The 25617-nt window shown below is 40.8% G+C and overlaps 3 protein-coding genes across 6 annotated transcripts in view; 1 reads left to right on the forward strand and 2 right to left on the reverse strand.

Moving 5' to 3' along the window:
* Positions 1-1743: 1743 nt before the first annotated feature.
* LOC120413632 (reticulocalbin-2) lies at positions 1744-4440 on the forward strand. Of its 2 annotated transcripts, XM_039574548.2 has the most exons (3): positions 1744-1900; positions 2081-2920; positions 3885-4440. In XM_039574548.2, the coding sequence occupies exons 2-3, from the start codon at positions 2085-2087 to the stop codon at positions 4054-4056; spliced, it is 1008 nt and encodes a 335-aa protein (XP_039430482.1). In that variant the 5' UTR covers positions 1744-1900; positions 2081-2084; the 3' UTR covers positions 4057-4440. The 2 variants fall into 2 exon arrangements, with proteins under 2 accessions (XP_039430482.1, XP_039430483.1); XM_039574549.2 differs by lacking the exon at positions 1744-1900 and having other exon boundaries at positions 1943-2920.
* A 322-nt stretch (positions 4441-4762) lies between these two features.
* LOC120413637 (intraflagellar transport protein 80 homolog) lies at positions 4763-7405 on the reverse strand. Its single transcript, XM_039574553.2, has 3 exons — positions 6426-7405; positions 5985-6364; positions 4763-5930 (listed from the first exon to the last, which is right to left on the reverse strand). Exons 1-3 carry the CDS (start codon positions 7221-7223, stop codon positions 4853-4855), a joined length of 2256 nt encoding a protein of 751 aa, XP_039430487.1. The 5' UTR covers positions 7224-7405; the 3' UTR covers positions 4763-4852.
* Positions 7406-15259: 7854 nt separating this feature from the next.
* Positions 15260-25617, reverse strand: part of LOC120413643 (uncharacterized) — a 94586-nt gene continuing 84228 nt past the window's right edge. For all 3 annotated transcript variants that reach the window (XM_039574558.2, XM_039574559.2, XM_052708127.1), the window contains 2 exons: positions 22840-23270; positions 15260-16387 (listed from right to left, as the gene is read on the reverse strand). In XM_039574558.2, coding sequence (XP_039430492.1) covers positions 16197-16387; positions 22840-23270 — 622 coding nt within the window. In that variant the 3' untranslated portion in view covers positions 15260-16196. The remainder of the gene's footprint in view (positions 16388-22839; positions 23271-25617) is intronic.

The raw sequence follows: 25617 nt of genomic DNA on the forward strand, positions 1-25617 counted from the left end.
AACATGAATATAAAAAAGAAAAAGAAAAGGATACCAAAAATCTTCACTTGAAAAGCAATTGAAAAACATTTGATTTTAAAGTGAAATCCATTTAATTTTCATAAGCATTTCTTATAAAAGTCACATGAAACGACACATGAAGCTAACGTGATTTTCACTTGGTTTGCACATGCAGCGCGATGAAAATTTTCTATGTGATTTACACATGACTTTCACATGCAAAGTGGTATGGGGCAAATTCATGTGTAAAACATGTAATATTACTATGGGCCTTTCTTTCAGTGTAAGTCGTAATTTGTCGATGGTAGATCGAGATTTGTCGATGGTAAGTCGTAATCTTAATATCGAGAAATCTCGATCGTGAGTCTAGAAATTACGATCGTAATATTACGATCGAATGCAATAATCACCACGCCGGCCTCCAAAAAGTGTGTAAATAACACTAAAGTGCTAATAACATTGGATAGGGTTGTCAGATCTTCGATGTTTTAGGCTCTTTTGAAAGGTCTTTTGATTATCTAACTAACGACAAATCGCATGATGGACCCGGAAATCATTTTCATCGAAATATATGAGATCCGGCCTCCAAAAAGTGTGTAAATAACACTTATGTGTTAATAACTTTTGATAGGGTTGTCAGATCTTCGATGTTTTAGGCTCATTCGAAAGGTCTTTCAAATACCTTTCTAAAAATATAAAACAATACGGGGTTTCTTACAAAAACCACCCTTTTTACAATCTTCCGAACTTTGGCAGAAATCGTTTTTTTAGCACAACTTTTGAAGTACTTTACTAAACGTTATGATATTAACTAGGGTCATCGAATGAAACCAAATCGGTTCAGCTAGTCCGGAGATAATCGAGTGAATATTTTTCGGTGCATGGACTCACACCCAGACACGTGTACTACACGCACAGACATTTGTTCAGAATTTGATTCTGAGTCGATAGCTATACATGAAGGTGGGTCTACGAGGTCGAATTAAGAAGTTCATTTTTCGAGTGATTTTATAGCCTTTCCTCAGTAAGGTGAGGAAGGCAAAAAAAGTTTTTATGGGATTTTTAGAAAACTTATTGATTTTTTTTATGTTTATTATGTTTTCAGATTTTTTTATTTGAGATTTTTTTTAATATTCAGGCTTTGTTTTAATTTTAATTCACACTCGATTATCCGAAGGTGTATAAGAGACTTCGGATAATCGAATCATGAACAAAAATGTTTTGATTTTAACATCAAATTGGGTCCTAAATTTGTAATATTATTGACCTTTGTACGACGTCAAAATAATTGAAATGGATTTTTAAATCAATTTGGAAAAATTAACTTCGAAGCGAGTCTTTTGCTTGGTTTTAGTAAATTTCAAGGAACATTCCAGATTATCTAGCATCATTTAAACACGACCGCTTATTAGGCTTAAAATGATATCATATTTTATTTCCGTTCGCAGCGCAAAAACGAATTCGTTGTTCGAATTCAATATTTAGCCAACAATTTTTCCTGCGTGCAAACAAGTGAGTTGAAAAACTAAAAATACTGTTTAGTTTTCCTAGAACGTGCACCTGAAATGTCATTTTGCTAACATGCAAACAATCGAAAACGGCTTAAATGGAATCTATTTTTTGAATAATTATACAACAATTTTTAAATCTAAAATTAAACAGAAGTGAAAGTTTTTTATCCGATCTTTTTATTCCTGAAATATTTTTCAACTGATCGCCCTTTTCGTTTGATAGTGCAGTGCATTAATCCTCCATCGCATTGTTTACATCACGTACATCAGCAGAAGTGCCAGCAAGCCAGCAGAAAATCGTTTCCGCAGCTGGATTTTTAAATTTTTATTTCATTCCGGAAATAATCGATACGACGCGTACGAGTAGGAAAATCGAACAAACCATCAAGGTAAGTTGCAAACCAGTGCTTTTTCACCTCAACTTGAAACTCGAACCAGTTACGAAATCCACTTGAACTTTTCCGGCAGACAATTGCAAGCGCGGGGCTAAAATTAGAACATCGAAATTCCTGAATTTGATGCGTTTCTTGCGTGGCTGTTAATTTTACTCTCTTGCGTCATCCCCGTAGGCCAATGAACCTGCAGGTATTTCTGCTGCTAGCCGGGACCGTCCTGGGTCTTTCGGTGGCGGCCACAACCCACAAGCACTCGCACACTGCCGGCGGAGGGGCCAAGGAGCGCCTCGAGGATGGAAGCTACGCCCCGCGGGATTCGCACCACATGGACGGGATAGGCGAGCACCACTCCGAGTTTGACCACGAGGCAATTTTGGGCAGTGTGAAGGAGGCGGAAGAGTTTGACAATCTGTCGCCGGAAGAGTCGAAGAAGCGGCTGGCCGTGCTGGTCACCCGGATGGACTTGAACCATGACGAGTTTGTCGACAGGCATGAGTTGAAGGCGTGGATTTTGAGGTCGTTCAAGAGTTTGGCGGAGGAGGAATCTGCGGATAGGTTTGAGGACATTGATACCAACGGGGACGACATCATCACCTGGGAGGAATACTACGCGGATACTTACGGGATGGAGAGTGACGACGATGAGGACGGCGAGCGGCAGTTTGATCCGACCAAGGAGGAGGAGAAGAAGCTGATTGCCGACGACAAGGAAATGTTCGAGGCCGCCGACGAAAACAAGGACGGAAAGCTGGACTCGGCGGAGTTTGTCCTGTTCATGTCGCCGGAGGAGTTCCCGCAGATGTTTTCCGTGGTGCTGAAGCAAACCTTGCGCAATAAGGACGCGAACGGGGACGGCAAGATTGACTTCCAAGAGTACGCCGCGGAGCAGTCTCGCAACCATGACAAGGAGTGGCTGATAACGGAGAAGGACCGGTTTGACAACGATTATGACAAGGACGGTGATGGCTATCTGAACGGGAATGAAATTCTGTCCTGGATTTTGCCTAGCAATGAGTAAGTTGAACATATTCTTAACCCTCTCACGCCCGTGGTTACTCCAGAGCACCAAAACTTTGAACTCAAATATCTCGGAACTGACACAACTTTTCATGGTGCTTTAAGTTGCAGGTGTTCATGTAGAATGTATACTAACGTCTTCCCAAATTTCATCAAATTTGGTTAAGCACAAGCAAAGTTACAGTGTGAAATGTAGACAAAAATGGGCCAATTTTAGGGAAATAAATAAGACCTGTTTTCGAAAGCCCGTAAAAAATACCAAGCACAAAATTTTATGAAACAAAAAATGTTTTGCTATCATTTGAACCTTGGACAAGAACCCCTGTGAATAACATTGTGAGTTTGGACCGGTTTTAAGTGTTTTTCAACCTTTTTCATTTGGTGCACCAGAGCACCACCTAGGCATATGAGCAACTAAATATTCAGGAGCACTTTTTTTTAAATTACAGAAAAAGCTTATTTTTATCAAAACAAAAGTTTATAAACGTTTTGACTATTCATAAACAAGACAAAACATTGTTATTAGACCGATAATTTTATTATTTTCCTCATTTTTCATGAAAATGGTTGTTTGTAGGTTTTGAATGAGCCAATCAAAGAAACCTGAAAATGCAGAGATTTTAGAATTTGTAGTTAATACTTCAGAAATATGGTCTTGCAGCAAAGAATAAGTAGTTTTTTACACATTTCGAAGCGTTTTCAAACAAATTAACCAATAGATTTGAAGAAAACGAGATTTTGTGGTTTAAAAAAAAGTTGCTCATCTTCCTGATGGTGCTCTGGTGCACCACTTCAAATTCTACTTTTTTGCCCCAATTCGATGTTTGTGGGTCAAAGTAAAGTATTTCCTGCATTATTGTACCAAAATTAAGCCATTTACTATTTTTACGATAAGCAAACAGCTCTGGGCGTTAGAGGGTTAACTAAAAAAAAAAACTCTAATGTTTATGTGAACTTGCAGCGAAGTGGCAGAGGACGAAGTGGGCCACCTCTTTGCGTCCACAGACGACAACCACGACGATCGTCTCTCGTACAAGGAAATCATCGACAACTACGACATCTTTGTGGGCAGCGAAGCCACCGATTACGGTGATCATCTGCAGAACATTCACCACTTTGATGACGAGCTGTAATTGTAAGTATTTTGTATTGTCGCCCCTTTTGAGCAAATTGCATGTGGTACAAACGACGCGCGCGCGTTGGCTTCAATTTAAATTCGTCTAGTCCCACTCTTCTGCCAACAACGCAACGCGCACTATAATCTAACGAACAAATTTTCTGATGGCCATCAAACAGACAGGAATCTCGCGAACACAAACACACAAATTAGTCAGTAGAGCCCAACACAACTTCTCTTCTTCAAGATCGAATCAAGAGGCTTCGATTTCGTGCATTTACTAGAAAGGTCAATTTCGGAAGAGTCTTAAGAAATATCCGGTAGCTTTTATGTATGGTACCTGCGATTATCAGCTAGGTATTTAACAAATTAACCAATAACTAATTTCTTGTAACCAATCGATGGAGGAGAATTTTCATTGATGGAAAAATTGAGAAAATTCCTTGATGGCTGGAACAAAAGTACTTTATTTTTGAAAGGGGCCATTCAATTTTTATTATTTTATTCATTTTATTTCCCAAATTAACCATATTTTACATCTTGTGTGATTGTTAGAAGTTCATAGAGAATGGTGTTCCTTTCAACTATTTCTTTTGTAAAAGAAGGTTCTTTAAAAGCAATTGATCATAAAGTTCTCAAGATACAGCTTTTTGAATATTTTAATAACCTTTTTGTATGGACAGCTGCCAAAATTGTATAGAGACTTGTATGGTCGAACTAAGGATGCAAAATATCTTATTGGTCGTAGAAAAGGTTCGTACAAAGTTTCATCCAAATAAAAAAAAAATGCAGAAACAGTTGTCAAACGACGCTCAATTCTGCAACGCCAAATAGCTCGGATCGTGCTCCTCCCTCCCAAGCGCCTGCAGGTACTTCCGACGCTCCTTCATCACCAGCTCCAGGTCCGTGTCGTGCTTCTGCGCAATCTCCAGCGCCTGGCTCCAGCGGTGCATCCGCAAGCAGAACAGAATCGCCTCCCGTATCTTCCGGTTGTGCAGCAGTATAATTTCCGCCTCCTGGACGCGCCCGTTCATGATGGAGTTTTCCGCCATCTGCTCGGGGCTGGATTGGCCGAGATCTTTCATAAAGTTTAGGTAGTTCACCTTGTCAATTTGGAGTGCGGCTGAGAACGCTTCCTCGCTGATTTCCAGCTGGTTCCGCTTGGAGGCCATCGCGGCCAGGGTTGCCCACAGGATCTGGTTCTGGACAAGACGGCAGAGTTTAAGGGCGCGTTCCCAGGAGTTGTCCGCGAAGAGTTTGTGCAGGATTACGCAGTAGGTTTTCACGGAAACGGTGAAGATGGCACCGGAACTGCGGAACGTAACGTTGGCACCTTCGAAGTTCTCCAGCGTGATGTTCTTGCCGAATTCACTGGTGTCGAAGGTGAAGGTGGTGAGCGCGATCAGGGTGGGATCGGTGCAGGCTTCCCCTGGACAGTACCAGACGCTGTAGCAGGAGTCGTGAAGACCGACGAGGATGTTGGTGTCGCTGGACCACATGACGGTACAAACTTGGGTTCCGATCTTGTGGATGATGTAATCGGGGCCACTTCGAACGTTGGTGATGAATAGGTCCCGGTTGACGTCGATGAACACCAGGTACTGATCGTCCGGGTTTCCGAACCGACAGACGGCCACCTCGACGAGGGCGGATTTGTTCTGGATGGTGTACGGTTCTTCCTGTCGAGTTGCTCCCGGTAGCAGGTCGAACACGTGGATTAACGATTGGTCGGAATAGTCGCGGATTGCCAACGTGTCCAGACCCAGCGACACACACCGACTGTTGAGGTGTGGAATCTGGGACTGCGACGCCGGAAAGCGTGGATTCAGGTGAAGCCGACCGGTGTAGGTGTAAATCCAGATTGAGTTGTTGTCCACCAGGAGAAAATTCCTACAATACATGCCGTTAGAACAAGTCGCACGTCAAATTTCGAACAAAACTTACTTCTTTCCCAAGATGATAATTTTAATCTCTGCCCTTCCGTCCACAATTATCGGTGTATTGATGTAATTCTCGTTGAAGATGTGCACCTGATGGGAGGTAGCGACCACCAGATGACCATAGCCCAACTCCCACTTGATAATCCGTTCGGAAAAGTCCAACGTATCCTTCGTTCGTGCCACAATGTCATGCAGCAGGATCGTCTTTCGCCCAGCGGTAACCGCCTTCAGGTTGCGATTGCGCAGTTCCCTCTCGATAATGTGTCCAAACAGAATCGTTCCGGTGCTGGTACCGGCCGTCACCTGCGTTCCATCCGCAGACCATACAATGTTGAACAAGGATCCAACGACGTCCTGGTTGAAGCGGTTGATGCTGTGGCTCCACTGGAATAAGCATTGGCATTAGCATGTCAAGTTTGTTCAACTGACACCAACAGCAACTTACCCCCGAATAATGGCAAAGCTTCAGCATATTGAATCCTCCCACCGCCAGCAGCTCCCCATCCGGACTAAAGTCCAACGAGGTAATCGCGTAGTCATCACTCACGCTGGTATAGATGTTAGCCCCTTGCGCGTCCCAAATCTTGTACCGACAGTCCTCACCACCCGACGCCAACATGTCCGTATTGTTGGACCACGCAATACACAGCACCAACCCATCGTGCGCCCTCCACTTGGTCAGCTTGCTGTTCGCGGCCAGCGGCTTAATGGCCACAAACGGACCCTGGCAGTACGCAATAGCTGTCGCATTCGGTGCCCACCGAGCGCACCTAATCTGCCCCTCGTGCTGAACCACCGTCGAACGCAACATTCCCGATCTCGACCAAATCTTAATGATCCCATCCTCACCAGCCGTCAACAACCCCGCCCCATCCGGACTCCATCGCCCCGCCACAATCGAACCACTGTGCGCCGACACGTTCCGTTCAACGCGGGCACTCTTGTTCAGAATTATGAACCGGCCGTCACCGCTGCAAATCAGCAGCGTATCGCTGCCCTTGCCACCGGCAGCCCCGCCGGAACTCGTTACGGCCGCCCCTTTCGGCAGCAGCCAGTGCAAATCCGTCGGAGCAAAGTCATCGGGCAGCTTGGCGACCTGCATAAACTCCCGATTCGTTGAGGTCCATCGGAACAACTGGTGGTCCTCGCTGCAGCTGTACACTTCCTCGTTGTTGCACCAACCCAGCGCCGAAATGGCCTCGCCGGATTTGGGTTCCTTGGTGTGGTAGATTTTGAATTTCATTTTTGCTGCTGTGTTCGGTCACCGATACCGTGTGGCGACTGAGGAATATCCGAATGTTTGAGGGTTGCATATTGCCTAGGAAACGGGCAACGGTGTGCATGGTTTTAGCTCGTGCGCTTGCGCGGGTTGGATATTGGTTTTTGTAACGGTTGAGTGGACATAAGGTCGTCTGTACACTAATATACACTTTTTTTTTGCAAAAAACCCGATTTAATATCACCAGAGGGGAAATAGAGCCTTTCTTACAAAATGATGAAACTCCGAGAAATATATTCGTGCAATTATTTTTTTCAAAAACATAATGATACCATCCAGTGAGAATTTTACCTAAAGCTTCTAATCTTTAAAGGCTAAACCTCAAATGCCATTTTGACAAAGGACTTTGTCTTAAAGCTCTATCTGCGGTGTCAATGCAAAATTTTTCGAAAATGTAGCGTTACCGTCGCATGCCCTCGGCGTGACATTTTGTTTCTGTTGCGTGGATGCCGTGCCAACTATTTAAGCTAAAAGTTAGCCTCTGGAGGATTTAGTCAGAGAGAAGGGAAATGAGAGGGTGCACTGGCAATTAATTTTTGACCCCGTAACGCGGTACACGCGGTACACGTCTCAGCAGTCTGAAAAAAAAAACAAAATTGGGTTGAGCAATTACTGTTCAGTGGAGTCAAGGCGTTACGTTTTTTCATGACATTTCTAAATGTCAAATTTTTTCTCTGTTTGGAAAAATTAATTGTCAAAACAAATCACGTTCTAGAAAATATCACTGAATTACTTGACTATGTTTGCTCGTCGTTGGTAGTCCAGTAATTTAGTTGCCGAATGCAGTGCCTTTCACCTACCAAACTAAACGGCTTTTTTTCTCGGCTTCATCCAGTGGTTATTGCTGGAATCAGACGTGCAAGCTAATTCCCACTGTGCGGCAGACACAGCATCTGATTCGGGCGAACCGAGAGTGGATCATCCTTTGCATCATCTTTGACAATGATGCTGGGCCTCATATGTTTAGACGTGGACAGAATTCACGCTATCCAGTAAGACCGATCCGAAGCGGATCGGATGATCGTGGAACATCGAGCTCCTACATTGGCGGTTTGCGATTGACTATTCTCCAAAACACATCAGAATGGTGGTTTGGCACCATCTACTGTAAATGGCTAGTTTTGGCTTTCAGGATCGTGTGCCCAACACGTAACGACATTCGAAATTCTCTCGCTGTACCGGACGCTTTCCAAAAAAAAAAAGACAAATACGCGACCTTTGCGGGAAGATCATCTGAGTGCGCCCAATTTTTAGTTCGAATTGAGTTAGATGAAAAAAAAAACTAGGATATTGCTTATTGACTTATATTTAAGGACTTGTTGTTTGCAGCAAACTCTTGGTTTAACGGCCAGTCTCTGTACCAACAGTGGTAGATTCGAGGACCTTGATTAGTACTTAAGCATGTCTCGAACCCTCTCATTCCATCGTCGTCGACAACGCCAACGCCAACGCCAACGCTTTAGTTGACTGCCTGCTCAAAACGGTAGCCGCTTCTTGCAATGAAGCAGGTGACTTTATTCAAACCCAGCCGACTAGGAGGCCAGCATCTTCCAACCCTAGTGACAAGCGTACTGTACTGTTCCTCTGAAAGATGAAAGTTAAGGTTAACACGTGATCAAACCGCCTACAATCCATCGATTACATACCATATTCCCGGATCTTGTACTTTTTTTGTGAAGAGTCTTGCCGGAAACGGCATCAATTACAGCTCCTTTTCAAGCACTAGCATGAGGCGTCCCACAAGCACAATGCTTTGTCATCTTACGAAGCTAGTCGATATCATTTGGCAAAACCTAAAAAATATAACGGATTGAGTCTTCTATTGTGATATAAGTAGAAGTTTTTTCCAAGCTGGAACAAATTCTTATTGTAGATAATTACCTCAAAATTCACGCCAACGAAGGCGCACATTTTTGCCGTTCCTACAGGAGACCACTTTTCGCACACAGACGTGCAATATCCCACCGGCTCCGGCCATGTCAAACAAAAAACGCTTTCCAGAATATGGGTCGGAGAACATGGTAATTTGTTTTGATTCTGTCATTTTTTTCTGAGTAGATTGCTGTGATGCAAAAAAAAATCAAATTCAATTTTCATAACGCCTAAAAACAGTAACGCTTCATTGAAGGCGTTACGGTTGTACCTTTGGTTGGTACCATGAATTTATTGGAAATTTGTTCCGAGTCCGCGCTCTATTTTCAATACTCTTTGATTTAGTGTCCATCAGACTTTCATCAAAGACGGACCTTACGTTGGGAATTTTATTGCTTACACACACACACACGCACACGTTGAAAGAAACAGGTGGTGCACGAACTTGAGAGGAGGTCCAAGAAGTTATTGACGGTTGCCAGAACGGTCACCGTAATACCGAAGTGATTGGGGCCAGTGCCCGGAGGGAAGGTTCTACCGGGGACATTTACGGAACCATACAAATTTGGGCAATATGGGTATCAAAATTCATGGTTTTTGATACTGGTGATGAAAATGGCCATTTTGACAGGATTGGCAACACCCGGAGTGGCCATAGAGATATCCACCCGCGAGAGTGTGTTAGTTTGGAGTTTAATTACACGCAGACATAGGCAAATCGAGTAGAATGATTCGTCTGTCAAAATCAGCTGTGTCCTTTGTTCTACCACGAGCACGTGGTAAACAGCTGGTTTTTTCAGACGATTGATCTACTCGATTTGCCTATGTCTGCGTAAAAAAAGTGTAAACAAAATCAGCTGCTTGGAATTCAGCCAATCACAATCGTTCAAAACCAAAACAAGACTTCAAATACAAATACTAACTCAGCATGATGGTGTGCGTGAGAGAAACCGTGGAGATCTCTATTGCCCTGCAGAAGGTTCTTCCGGGAGGACATTTACGGAACCATACAAATTTGGGCAATATGGGTATCAAAATTCATGGTTTTTGATACTGGTGATGAAAATGGCCATTTTGGCAGGATTGGCCACACCCGGAGTGGTCAATGCCCTGAGGGAAGGTTCTACCGGGAGGACATTTTCGGAGCCATACGACTTGGGGCAATATGGGTATCACAATTCATGGTTTTTGATATTAGTAATAAAAATTGCCATTTTGGCAGGATTGGCCACACCCAGAGTGGCCATTGCCCTGAGGGAAGGTTCTTCCGGGAGGACATTTACGGAACCATATAAATTGGGGCAAAATGGGCATCAAAATTCATGGTTTTTGAAACCGGAAATGAAATTTTGAAAATGGCCATTTTTACAGGATTGGTCACACCTGGAGTGGCTATTGCCCTGGGGGAAGGTTCTGAAGAAGTTCCTACCGGACAACCACTTCGGGTGTGGCCAATCCAGTCAAAATTGACATTTTCATTACCAGTATCAAAAACCAAATGGCGCAAATTTTGCCTCGTCTCCTGTTTTCTTGGAACTGTCACGCGAGAATGTTGCACCACTGTTGCCACATTTCATGCGAACTATATAAGCTAACAGATAGCCTCTGACCAATTTCAGTGCCTACCGAGGTTTCATCAAAGACGGATCCACGGTGGTAATTTATTGCTCACACACACACACATGCACACATTGAAAAACACAGGTTGTGCACCAACTTGGGAGGAATTCTGTTCTAATGAAGATTGATAAGACGGTCACCCGAAAACCAGAATGATTTGGGGCAATGGGGTTGGGACCAAACTGGTAGGATATTGACCACACCCGGAGTGGCCATGACACTGAGGGAAGGTTCTACCGGGAGGACATTTACGGAACCATACAAATTGGGGCAATATGGGTATCAAAATTCATGGTTTTTGATACTGGTTATGAAAATGGCTATTTTGACAGGATTGGCCACACCCGGAGTGGCCATTGCCCTGGAGAAGGTTCTACCGAGAGGACATTTACGGAACCATAAAAATTTGGGCAATATGGGTATCAAAATTCATGGTTTTTGATACTGGTGATGAAAATGGCCATTTTGGCAGGATTGGCCACACCCGGAGTGGCCATTGCCCTGAGGGAAGGTTCTACCGGGGACATTTATCGAACCATACGACTTGGGGCAATATGGGTATCAAAAATTCATGGTTTTTGATACTGGTAATGAAAATGGCCATTTTGGCAGGATTGGCCACACCTGAAGTGGCCATTGCCCTGAGGGAAGGTTCTCCCGGGAGGACATTTACGGAACCATACAAATTTGGGCAATATGGGTATCAAAATTCATGATTTTTGATACTGATAATGAAAATGGCCATTTTGACAGGATTGGCCACACCCGGAGTTTTCTGAACCATACTTGATTTGGCAATATTTTCGTTTTTTGACAATTTATTTCCACAGAGGTGCCAATTATTCAAAACATTAAATTAGAATTAATTATTTATGATTAAATAAATTGGCAAAGAATTAAAAAATATAAATAAAAATGGATTTACTTTTTAGAGTATTGTTCAAAGTTCTTTGTCATATTGGTCATGTAGTACATAACCACCTGCACCTTTTTTTAATTTCAGAAGTACATTATTTGTCGCAAGACATTTAAATTTAATTAAGAAAAACATATTGGATTGACATTATTAAAAAAATAAAAAAGGGTACTCAGTCTATAATGTTAGTCTATGATTAACTTTAAAAAATATGTATCGCTATTGCACTTTGTCGATCAATTATGAGAAGCCAGAAAAAACACTTTCACGCGCAGCGTAAAACGCGCAAGCGTAAAAGCGCTGGCGTTGAAGCTTCGACTTGACGACTTTTCGAGCGAGAACGAGCCGGGACTTCGAATTTGATGTTCAGTATATGATTTTGTATAAATTCAAAAATTTAATAGGAAAAAATAGGGTAAAAATAAGACGAAAAACACTAAAATCGCTATATCTCTGGAAATACATTTTGGAAAAGCTTCAAATTTTGGGCCCAAACAGTTTATGGCGCATGTTTTCGAATGGCTTTTTGTTTGAAACTGAATTCTTTAAATTTGATAGTGTTATCTGTAAAATAGTCCAAAAAATACCTCTAAAAATGGCTTTCACCACATTTACTGGTCGAAAATTGTGAATCGAAAAATAAAATGTTCGTCTCCGACCCCACGGCTACAGATCTGGCTTTTAAAAATTGTGGGTTTTACGAGCGGTTTTCCAGTGATGGAAGACACAAATTTTTAAGAGCGGATACAGACATCGGCCATGTATTTCAGAAAAAGAGCTCTCAAAAATCGAACTTTGAGTTCCGGGTTTCGGGCCAAAATTCAATCGAAAGAGCGTATCTAAACCTTCAATTTAGTAATAGGATTTTTTCCTGGGACGAATCCTCGCCGTGCACGAATTTTTTTAGATTTCTGAAAAAAGCGTTTTTCCAAAAGCAAACCTTAAACCTTTCTTTTGTAAGAAAGGCAAAATATAAAATCTTGTGTTTTATTTTGAAAAGGTCCTATAAACATATGAAAAAACAATAGCTTATAGGACCTTTAAAAAAATTCTTGAAATGCACTATTTTCGAGTTATATATTTGTTCGGTAACTGGGCTGAGAATGTAGCGAATGCTGCTCGCTAACTGGGCTGAACGAAAAATTATGATGGGACCACCGATGCATAATAATATCCTGATAATATATAATAATAATAATAGTCAAGTTTATTTACAATACTTACTTTTCAATTAATGGAATGAAACACAAACATCAATATCACTCAGTCGCAAGCCAGCGACAAGTTAAGACGTGTTTTGCTCGTGTTGTCATCTCGCGTGCTTGGAAGTTTTTGACGGATGGAGGTGGAGGAATCCTCCGAGGAGGAAGATTTTCGTCCCGTCCGCGGGAATCGGAAGCGGAAGAAGTCCAGCGAGGTCACTGAAATCGGCATCGAAGGAGAAAAAGTTGAGAAGACCCTGCTCAATAGCAACAAATTCAGCGCGATTTCGGGCGACAAACCCAAAAACAATGCCTGCCCAGCAGGAGGAGGAGACGCGGTTCCAACACCCGGCCAGTCGGCAAGTGAATAAAAGCAACCACCTTTGGTGGTGAAGAACACCACAGATTTTTACAAGCTCGTGGCGATAGTGGAAAGTTGTAAATTTGGTTTCAATCCGATTTACAAACTAACCCGATTTGGAACCAAGGTGACCTGCTTCTCTGTCAAAGATTTTGACAAGTTGCAGGAGCTCCTCAAGAGGAAGAAAGTGGAATTCTACACCCACGAACGGCGGAGCGAACGAAATCATCGGGTGGTTCTTCGTGGTTTACCTGATGAACTGAAACCGGACGAGGTCAAGTACCTGCTGAAGAGGGATCTCAAGCTAGACGCGCTGGAGGTGCATGCCATCGAGCGGAAGAAAAAGTCCACCGTGGACGAAATTCCGTACATTGTGGTCTTCCCCAAGGGATACACCAATCTGAAGAAGCTCTCTGCAATGAAAGTTGTGGCAAAAACTATCATCCGGTGGGATGCCTACCGGAACAAGCGGCCGAACGTGACCCAGTGCAGGAACTGCATGGAACCAGGAACTGTCACCTGAAAGGGAGGTGCAACAACTGTGGGGATCCCCACAAGACGGACGAGTGCAGAGTCCAAGAAGCCGAGCCGAAGCGGTGTGCCAACTGCTCTGGAGTTCACGAAGCCACGGACCGCAGCTGCCCTAAGCGTGCGGACTTCATCCGGAGGCGCCAGCAGGCGTCGAAACCGAAACCGCCGGCAAGGAAGGCGGAGAAGCAGGGTCCAGCAGTTCCGGCGTTCACGCCGGCGGAGTTCCCTCCATTGCCGGGTGCAGTCCCGGACGGAACATCGAAGGATCGCCCTCGCTCCGCAGGAAAAAGCCAAGAAAGCAGTGGCTCTCGAGACGGTGGAGCCACGAAGGAGGAAGCCGGGGAGGTGCTCTACAGTTCGGCTGAGCTGTGGGGCATTTTCTCCGAGTACATCGGTAGGTTCAAGACCTGCAAGACCCGCTTGGACCAAGTAACGCTCATCAGTTACATCATCTCCAAGTATGGAATTTAAGAAGTTTTTTTTTATTATACATTGCTTTACTGATCCTCGGTCCCAATCTGGTCACAGCACCTAAAAGGACCTAATAAAAATAAGTTAAGAAAAAAAACAACACCCAGTCACCGAACAAGTGCCGTACCTGTTTCACAAAACTCAACGATTTTAAAAATTGATTGATTTATCTTGTCGCACGTCGATTTTCAATCACATTTAGTTAAGAACGCCATTAGGCTGGTACCAAATTTCAAGTTTTTAAAGTTTTTGTCTCTCCCTTTCAATGTTGGCCCGAAAAATCAGAAAACTTCAAAATTTTAATGGAAATTGCTGAAATCAATTTAAAATACATTTTTTGGTAAAATTTTTGTTTTCGTCAAATCTTACATTTTTTGAAAACTATTAATTGCAAATAGCTGATTCAGAACAAGTATAAATTGCATTTTAAAACATTTTTCCCAGGCAAATGTTGAAAGTATAGCTTGTTATTTCAATATTTATATATATTTATATTTATATTATTACTCCCTGAAATGTTGCCACTTTCATATGAAATTTAGTTCTGAACTGACCGTGCTATCTTGACACACCCTGCAAGTGCGACAATCCAAATATGTTTGTTTATTGAAGGTCAACAATTAAAACGCGTTTTTCTCAGAACGTTAATACGACACGAAAAAAAAAAACTTTCAACGTCCTTCACTGAATTTCAAAAGTCAACTTACCCTGAGTCATCCCTGCAAACCATATTTTCTTTCGGATTTCCAGAATAAAAACACCGTTTCTGCAGCTGAAAGTTCATTTCAACGAAGGTTGGATTTCAACACTCAGTCGGGTGACTCGCGAAACGTAAAGAGTAACAAACTTTGGGTGTGTTTTGTTTTCCAACCAAGGGATTTTATTACGTGAAAACTCTATCCTCCCTCTGTACCTCTCTCTCTCTCCGTCTCCCCAGCGCGGCGTGCGTGCGAGATCACGGGTCGCAGTCGTCTCACAGTTCTCTGTTGTGCGTTTGTGCGATCGCGCACGACCGCGACCACGTGTCGGCATAACGATGTTTTGTAGTTTGAACTTAGGGATAACGTTGTTTGATTTGTGAAAAGTAAACGCTCGCGACTTTGTTATCCTTACTGCAACTTTTAGGCGTTGTTTTTTGTTGTTTTCATGATGTGCAAAGTAACACCGTCTGGTTTAATAATTTTTATTGTGGATTTTGAACGATCAGTGTGATAAATATTTATTTTTTTACTTTTTCTTTGAAATTTCATTTAAGGATATATAGAATGTGTTTTTTTTTGTTTGATCCTAGCACTAAAACTTTTTTACCTCTGAACCGTAATTTATAGCATTTGGCATTGTGATGTTTATATTTAACTACTAATAGCCATCTTACACTTATTCCTTTAAATAGAGCCCCGATCATAAGAGATTGTTCTCTCCTATGCAATAAAATGTCTGATATTTCGATTATTCGCAATGGTAGCCGTAATTTGATTAATTCTGAACAACATTTAAACAAGAAGATATCTGTATTCGAATTTGATTAAGTATGTTATGCTTGAGTAATTAATGATTAAATTTCATTTTATTTCGACAATGTAATGTTTTTATTCCATTCCCAATTATCTCTTTTTTGTTTGAGTCATATGCTCTAACGAAAATACGGAGAAATATTTTAGCTATTCAATCTTTCACAATAATAATGATATTGATAAATTCATGTTCCAGTTTTCAGTTCCGATTGATCCGTTTGGTCGGTAGCCGTTGGTTGCCAAGTGTCCCGTTCTAGTCGCCTGGAGCCATCTGGGGTGAGGTTCAGCTTCTAGCCGTCCTGCCGATTGTCTCTCCTCCACCTCCTCCGTGACGATTTTGCACAGTTTGCTACTTAACATGTTGTGTTTATTTTCCTTATCTAGACATCTAGTAAAATCGGGTCGCAATGTCGGTTGTCCGGGTGTGCGGTGCTGGGGTCGTGTTCCGTCCTAGGCCGAGGCCTCCACTTTGGGCCGGGAGCCGGCAAGTTGGCCGTACTTTCGCAACAGACAGCCCTTCTGGTCGCTTTTGCAGTCGACGTCCTGCTTCTCGTGGTGTTCATCAGTGTCGTTGTCCTCCTGCTGGCTACCCACGCTGCGTTTTCGCTCTGAAACCATGAATCGCTTTTGGGGAGTGAAACCTGGGACAAACACAAAAAAGGGGGATTTATGTAACAAGAACTACGGAAATAATGCTTAAAACGTTAAGGGGTCAATCTAAACTTCTAGGCCGTTTTCTTAGGCCGTTGCAAATATTTTTCATAATTTATGGTTCGAAAAATCAGGCGGCGAAAATTTGTTTTTTCATAAAACTGGAAAATTTCAATGAAAATGTGTTCATCGCCGGTGTGTTTTTCGTTTTTCGTCATCCCATCAGTGGAAAATCAAGATATTAAAAACATCCTTAAGATTTACCGTCCTCTTGACCTAATTGGTTAAAATTTGAATTGGTATCAGTAAACATTTACAATTTCATGTTTAATTTACAAGCATTTAGGCCGTTGCAAATATTTTTCAAAGTTTATGTCTCCCCCAATATCGGCCCGAAACGGGGGGGGGGGGGGGGGGGGGGGGGGCGGCTTCGAGATACAGTTATTTTTAAATTGCAAAATACAAAAATATTTTAATACCTTACGCCCTTCTCAAATGTTATTCTCGAGTACTATTGGCTCCATATGCACAAAAATGGCTTATATAGGCATAGGATAACATGTCTACAAAGTTTCATTGAAATCGGAGAGGGTCGGTTACAAAAGTACCAGAAAAATTCCTGATTTGAGCTGGAATTGCTCTAAGGTAATATAATAAGCCCTACTTCATTCTAAATACAAAAATAAACGTTTAATATTGTTGATAGTTTTCTTTCGACCGTACAAGTTTTTGCAATGCAAATGTTTAATGCATAATTAAAAAAAATGTTTTCCAACATGCATTCAAAATGTACATTTTTGATTTAAATGTGTCCATATTTGAAGAGATCGACATACAATCTCTTAAAATATATTTTTCATTGATAAACTGAGAAAAGCCTCGACATTTTAAAAACCTAAAAAAAAACAATTAAATTTGAGAAAAATGAGCAGGGCGTCCAATTCTCCCGGGTTTTGAATTTCCCGGGAAACGGGAAAAATATTTTTCAAATCCCGGGGAATTTTTTAAACAGTCATAAAATCTATGTTTTCATCAATTTTGTTATGTTTTCAAGCTTACAATCATAAAATTAGCTCAATACTGTTAATTGGTGATAATTTTTACTTCAATCTGAACAAGAACAGCAGTTTTTAGTTAGTATAAAAAATATAAAAAAAAATGTTTTTTGTTCTATGGATTTTAAATGCATCATAATTTTTAGTCCAATGTGATTCAAATTATTTCATATTAATAATCATAAAATTCTAAATATATTCTAAATATATTTCCTTATTTTTTTTAATGACTGCAAAAGATAAAAAAAATCAGTTAAACTGTAAAAAAACAAGAAACGAAAACAAATAAAACGAAACCACCCAACGTAAAATTTTAAAAAAGTTTAGAATTCCATGTATTACATAAAACATATTATACAAACTATCTTTATGTCACTACCGCCAACTGGGGGAAATCGAGACTGCAGTCTGCATAGGTACAGGATATTTTAGAGCAATAAATGAGTCTGTGGTTGACAGAGCAGCGAGTCAGACGTGCGTCCCTCACACACCAAAAAAAGTGCTTAAAAAGTGCAAAAATGCCTCACGGCAAGAAAAAGAGGCGGTCCTCACCAGCAGGATCGGCAGATTTGAAGAAGCTAAAGAATGCCGAAGCGCTACCTGCAAATCCAGGCAGTTTGAGCAAGGACGCTCAAAATTCGTCTGGAAACCAGTTCGCTACCCTCCCTGTGGACGTGAGCGAGAAGGAAGAATTTGAACGACGGGAAAAGTTGCCACCCATTTTTGTGAAATCATCGTCATCGGATTCGGTGCGAGAGTGGCTGACCGGGTTTATCAAATCTGGTGCTTTACGAGCTTCCATTCGCTTGTGTGCTGATGGACTCAAAATTCTGTTACCTACCAGAAAGGATTACAACTACGTTCGGGATTTCCTGAACAACACCAAGATTGAATACTACAGCCATGACGATCCAGGTAAACGCCCCATGAAACAGGTCCTCCGAGGCCTGTACGACATGGATGTGAGTGTGCTGAAAGAAGAGCTCAAAACTCTGAAGTTAGACGTGATCGAAGTCTTCAAGATGACGAGACACAACAAGGACATCAAGTATCGTGATCAACTGTACCTGTTTCATCTCGAGAAAGGATCGACAACGCCGTCTGAGCTGAAAGCAATTCGGGCAATTTTCAACATCATCGTGACTTAAGAACGTTATCGTCCAGTGCACCGTGACGTGACACAGTGTTCAAACTGTTTGCAGTTTGGACATGGTGGAAGGAACTGTTTCATCAAGAGTCGTTGTGCAACCTGCGGAGGTGAGCACAAAACTCAAGCTTGCAACACAATCAACGAGAACATTGAAGCCAAATGCTTCAATTGCGGCGGCGACTATTCGACCAAGAATCGAAGCTGCCCAAAACGTGCTGAGTTTGTGAAAATTCGGCAGCAAGCGACGACGAGGCACCAACCAAATCGTCGCACACCACCAACTTTCACGGACGTAGATTTTCCTGCTTTGGCGTCGCCAGGAGCGGAATCTGTTCGAGTGGCTCCAAATCTGCAGCCATTGCCGTTGAATCAGCGGCCAAAAGTTGCAGAGAATACAACACCTGCAGGTTTCAGTCAGCAACCGAGGGAAAACCAACCAACATCAACGGGTGAAGGCAGTAGTGACCTGTTTTCACCACAAGAACTTCTGAACATTTTCATCGAGATGACAACAACACTGCGTGGGTGCAAAACTCGCCAGGAACAAGTAAGAACCCTTGGAGCATTCATCTTAAAATACAGTTCGTAGTTTACTCGTTCTAATGATTTTGAATAATTCAAAGAATTTTTATTTTAGTTTTAAGTTAGGATTAGTTGTTCCTTGGGCATGAGTAAGGACCTCGACGCCGTTAGCAATGTTGGCTTTAAAATAAAATTTCGTGATAATATCACTTCCCCCCCAGCCAACATTTTTGCCGTGCGAAGCGGGCCTCGACGCTGTGTCTAGGTTTAATTCCTAGCTAGGAGCCATCAGTGTCTTAAGAGGTGGTCCCAAGGCCTAGTAGGAGTTCATGAAGCAAATTAGTCGTCTCCCACCCCTTTTAAATTGAAAAATGAACTCTGAAACCAGCGCTTACTCACAACAGAAACAGAGGCCTCTTCTAGGCATTGAAGGATAGAATAGATTTTGAAATTTATTTAAAAAAATTATTATTACGTAGCATTTTGATATGTCAAAATTTCCATAGAGTCTCGGTCAATCAATAGTGCGATGATATCGGACAAAATTCGTTAATCTGTTGAACTAACGGTTCTCGGATTATGGTTGTATCGACCATTGTTGCGAATCGAGGGTCTACTGGAGCCTTGACGATCAAATGGAGCCTAACATTTCAAAAGGGCGCATGGGTTTTGTGAACAGGAGTGTGTCTCCTCCACTCAAATGACAGTTTACATAAGGTATAATAGAGATGCACTCTTGTTTGCAAAGCTCTATGCCCTAATGAAATGAATGGCATGAAATAGTCGTCTTAATTACTAGTGTTCAACTTATGAACTGTTCATTTATGTTTATTGGTTTTTGGAAGCGGCAAGACTGGTTTAAAAACAAGATCCTTTACCTTATTTGGCGTTATAATAAAACATTCGGGGATTTGAGATTAAATTTACTTTCAGACAGTTTAGTTTAGGTTGTTGATTAAAGTTAGATAGTTTTCCGTAGATGAATAATTGGACTTAAATGATTAGTTGATTTGAACGAAGTGTAACATTTCATTGGCAGATCTGTTTCTAGTTGTAATGTACGACAAGACTATTGACGGACGTGACAGGTCGGCAGTTAGTTTTCATCTTTTTTTCTCTAGTATTTTTTATTTCCTTTAAATTTGGAATACATCATAGGTTTCTTTTGTATAGATCTCCGATTAGTTACATTTTCTTATTTAATTAACTAATAATTTAATTTATTCCGGGCCTTTTTACTTTGAATCACAATTTCAGATTTTCTTTATTCAGTGTTAAACTTAGATTACCGTAACTGCTACTCACACCAACACTAATTTTCTTTCACCTTCCCCCTCCCGATCCCCTATATCTTCCGGTGGTGTTCATTTGGTATGCAATACTAGTTCGGCCACTACCCTTTTTTCCACAAGAAACCGGACTTGGACTGACTTGAGGCCGCGTCCCCCACCTTGCTCCGTAAAACGAAAACGAAAACGAAAACGAAAGTTAGGATTAGTTGTTAAAGTGATTTTTTCTTTTTTTTTTTACCCAAATGTATTCGATTAAATGCAAAAATGTAAAACAATTTGAAATAAATGAATGAATGTGATCAGTTAATAATAAAACGAAAAATACAACAAAGATGAAGAGCATTTAGCCATACCACTTAGAATGTAAATGAAATGTAATTATTATAAGAAAGTTCAATAAAGACAAATTTAATTTCAAAAAAATAGAGCAATAAATTTAATCACTGGAGTACTAATTGTTTTGTTAATTAAAAAAAATCAGAACATTATGCTGTCTCAATTCGTTACTATTGTCCTAATTAGCTTCAGATGCCGATGTTTGATGAAAAATAATTAAATATGATTATTTTTCAAGTTTAAAATCATCATTAAACGTAAACATTTGAAAAATAAATAAAATGTAATGAAACATATTTTAAGCGATAGGCATTTTGCGGATCACTAAACTATTTTTTTAAAATAATTTTCCCTTATAAGCCAAGTAAATGTTGATATATGCTGAATACAAATTTGCTAATGAGCAATTCTCTGAGATTTGGGTCATTCGATTTTTTCTTGTATTTTTTAATCCGGCTGAAACTTTTTTGGTGCCTTCGGTATGCCCAAAGAAGCCATTTTGTATCATTAGTTTGTCCATATAATTTTCCATACAAATTTGGCGGCTGTCCATACAAAAATGGTGTATGAAAATTCAAAAATCTGTATCTTTTGAAGTAATTTTTTGATCGATTTGGTGTCTTCGGGAAAGTTGTAGGTATTGATAAGGACTACACTGAAAAAATGATACACGGTAAAAAAAATTGGTGATTTATAATTTAACTTTTTCACTAAAGCACTTTTTGATTGGAAATTTGATTTTACATCGAAAAATGAAGTTGAAAAATTTTTTGCGACCAATATTACGATTTTATGAAAAAATTAGTGTTGATTCGAAAATTCAAAGATTTTTTGCACAACCTTGAAATTTCTGAAAAGTTGGCATTCTATGTCCCCTAAAACATATAAAAAAAATAAAAAAAAAAAAAAATAAAAATAGTGTTTTATTGCAAATCAAGTTTTAGTGACAAAAAGTGATATTAAAAATTACCAATTTTTTACCGTTTATTATTTTTGTTTCAGTGTAGTACTTATCCATACCTACAACTTTGCCCAAGACACCAAATCGATCAAAAAATTCCTTCAAAAGATACAGATTTTTTAATTTTCATATATCATTTTTGTATGGATAGCTGCCAAATTTGTATGGAAAATTATATGGACAAACTAATGATGCAAAATGGCTTCTTTGGGCATACCGAAGGCACCAAAAAGTTTCAGCCGGATTAAAAAATACAAAAATTAAAATTCAGAAAAAAAGATCGATTAAGTATTCAACTGTTCATCTATTTCCACAACCAAATCTAAATTTCCAGAGCAAAAAATGTTTTTTTTTTTCAATTTCGGGAATTCCCGGGACAAAATATCAAAAATCCCGGGATTCGGGAATTCCCGGTTTAGGGAAAATCCCGGGATGGACGCACTAAAAATGAGTTTTTTTTAGTTTAATTACTTGATTTTTCGCACGATATCTTGGCATATTTGAAAATTTGCCGATCTTTCCAAGAAAAATGCTTTGAATGTTTAAAATCAACAACTATATTTGCAATATCTGTGTTTTGTGACCTTCGGGATTGAGAAAATAGTTTTAACATTTAAAAAAAATTGTAAAGAGACCGGAAAATTTTACAATATTTTTTTTATTTTTTTAACATTTAAATTCAAACCGGTAGTTGCCAAGATATCGTCAGTTGAAAAATGAAGTCTTATTTAAAACATTTAGAATCACTTAAAAAAACCTTTTTTCCAGTTTTATTATTTTATAAGGGTTTTCATATCAAAACTTCATTAATCATAATTTCGTCAGTTTGAATCTCGACGTGGATGGGACTTCAGGTGTAAAACGAGGTTTGGATTGCCTCACCGTTTCAAGCCTTCGCACACATAGTTTCGAGTAGGAATTCCGCAATAGAGAACGCCAAGGTAATGCTGTCGAGCGAAATTTCTGATTTTTTTATTTGAAAAATCAAAATCAAATCATTAGAGATCGCTACTATTAGATTTGGGAGCTCTTGGTTTTGATTTGTATTGATTGCATAAATTATCATTACAAAAGATTATCAGTTATTGTTTTTTTTTCAATCTAGATCCCCCCAACCCAAACTCACCAATCTTGGACGGCTTTCCAATGCCGTAGCCCCCGTTCAATCGCCCCGCTCCGACGTCCATCGGGAAGCCCATGTAGTCTACGCCGGGTTCGGTCCACGAGTTCATCCACTGGCCGTCACCGCCGTCGTCGTCGCCATTCCCGAGGTCACCATACGGGGACAGTAGGGGTCCTCCGCCGCCGCCGCCACCAAGACTGTTCCGTTCGGCCAGCAGTTGGGCCAGGGCCAACGAGAGGGGAATGTCCTGGGTGGCCTGGTTCGCCATCGCCATCGAAGAACTCGGTGAGTAGGGCAGCACGTCGTTGGGACCGTACTCGGACAGGGGACCTCCGGCGGCGGCCGAGTACGGATCGCGGGAGTCCAGGATGGCGAGCAGCGAGAGGGCGTCGGCCGCCGACAGTTTTCCCGGGCTGCGCTTCAACCGGGATGCGCTGGAAAACGGTATGAGGGGGAGGAAAACCAAAGAGTTAAATAGTGGCAAACAGCAGTTGATAGATTAAACCGGTCAGATGCCAACAGTCATCAGTAGTAGTGGGTGTGCAACCTGAGGTGGTTGAGCAAGTGTGATGGGCGGAGTAATTAACACTGCTTTTTATTCGGATCCTTTGGGATTCATTGTTCTAGCACGTGGTTTAAACTGTCTGCTCTAGGATACTGATTTGTTCTCCATAATTTTTAATTAACTTTTAAGTTTTTCACGACCAAATATTTCAAATCTGCTCAACGAAAATCAGTCTGAATCGAAAAATGTATTCACATCAACTAGATGAAAAATAAATAATTGTGTTACATAATTTGAGTCCAAATAAAGGACACAATAAATTTACATTTTAATTAGATTGACCATCCCCACCAATATTAATACCGACCAAGCATCCCCGCCCACACTAAATTTACCGATATTTCCCTGTGTGTGCACCCCCCAAGGACACAACACTAACCCCCGCGAGTGAGGCACTCTCCGCGGCGGGAGGTCAGGTGCAACTTCCAGGGCACTTGGCACTTTTCCTTCTCGGGTGGCCACAGCAGCAACGCTAAGAGCACTTACCTCCAACAAAGAAAACTTGGAAAAGACCCCCCGTTTATAGAAGCGCGACTTGCAGCAGTCCTCCTCTAATATCAGATTACAAATTTACTGTCCTTCCACCCGGTACTGCGCGCTGGTCGCTGGATTCAGGAGCGAAGATAAACCACGTTCCTGATCCGGCGAGATAATGCAGTTGGATTACGTTTCCCCACCCGTAATCATAAACATTCGCTTTGGTTTCGATGTCACTGAAGGTTGATTTGTTTTGCCAAGCGAACCCTTGCCAGACGGGATGAACTAGTAAAATTGCAAATTGACTTTTATTAGTTGGTTTGTCTGTGGGACTTTTTAAACCAGTTTAACAACTTTACCATTGACCATTGAGTTGATGGTATTGACCAAGGGGCAGAGGAGTAAACTCTGAAAACAAACGGTCAAATTTATTTTTGGGGGTTGTTCCGGTGAGCGTATAAATGAGCCCAAATCTCAAATTAAAAAAAAAAGCCCGCTGCCATAATCCAATTGCCCGTGATCAGACAGCTCCTAAATAGGGTGATAAAGACACTTTTCGAGCACCAATCTGTAGCTGTATCGGATACACGTGTTTCACTCCTGTCGAGGTCATCAATCAAATAATTTTGCGCGATAATGATTTTTCCTTGCAATGAATATTGATAGCTGTTGAAGGGCGATATGACGTGCTACTTGGAAGGTATCGATTTTTGCGCCAAGTAGGGCTTTTATCTTTTATTATTAATTTAATTTGCCCAGGCCCGTTAATGGAAACCCACTTCACGCCGGGGTGTGTGCCTGCCAGGTGTCACGAACACGGTGTGAATTTGGGACACGGTAATGACATGCTTCTGAAATGTTTCTTTGATTGTTTTATGGCTTATGGAGCGAGATTGAGTGCAACAGGTTGTTATCACCAGCGCAAGTAGTCGTTGTTCATTCCTTTTTTGTCCATTTATTTAAACAAAGCTTAGTACCGTCATCTGGGGCAAAACGGGACACATGGGACAAATTGAGACAACTGTTTTAGCTTGCACAATATCTGGATATGTTTTATTTGTTTCGGATAGAATAGTGGCAAAACAACAAAAAATGTGCATCGTTCTGTCTCTTTTCAGACTGTAGTCCCTAGAGCGTCCAATTTCCCGTCCCGGGAAAAAATTCCCGGAAAAAAATCACGGATTTCCCGGAAAAAAATATTTTCCGTTTCCCGGGAAATTTGTAAATTTTCCGGGAATTCCCGAAATACAAGCAGAAGTATACATTTTCCTACCTTTTTGGCACCAATGTTTTGAAATTTTGCAAAAAAATAATAATTGGAGATTTGATTTTTTTATTTCCATCTACTGTTCGTATTAACTAATCAGCTTGTCTGTAAATTTCATGTCAAGGTTTAATTCAGATAATATTTATCTCTGAAGCATTCACCACTAGGAATACTGTTTGCTTATATGTTGGACAACAAAACTTACGCTGTTATGGAATGAATATAAACTATTTTATTTTTGACAACCTTTTTTAATGTTTTTTTTGTAATATCATTTGAAAATAAGATATTTACATCTTCCGGCCAAGATCAACAGATTGAAGTTATAAATTTATGAAGCACGTGAGCTACCAAGGGCTTAAGAGGGTTATATATGAAAAAATATTGTTGAATTTCAACCACTTTTAAAGGCTCAAAATTATTTTAATCTAATTGATTTATTAGGCTGAATACCATATAACTAAAGTCATAT

Source organism: Culex pipiens, chromosome 2 (assembly GCF_016801865.2).
Source record: "Culex pipiens pallens isolate TS chromosome 2, TS_CPP_V2, whole genome shotgun sequence".
Taxonomy (NCBI): Eukaryota; Metazoa; Arthropoda; class Insecta; order Diptera; family Culicidae; genus Culex; species Culex pipiens.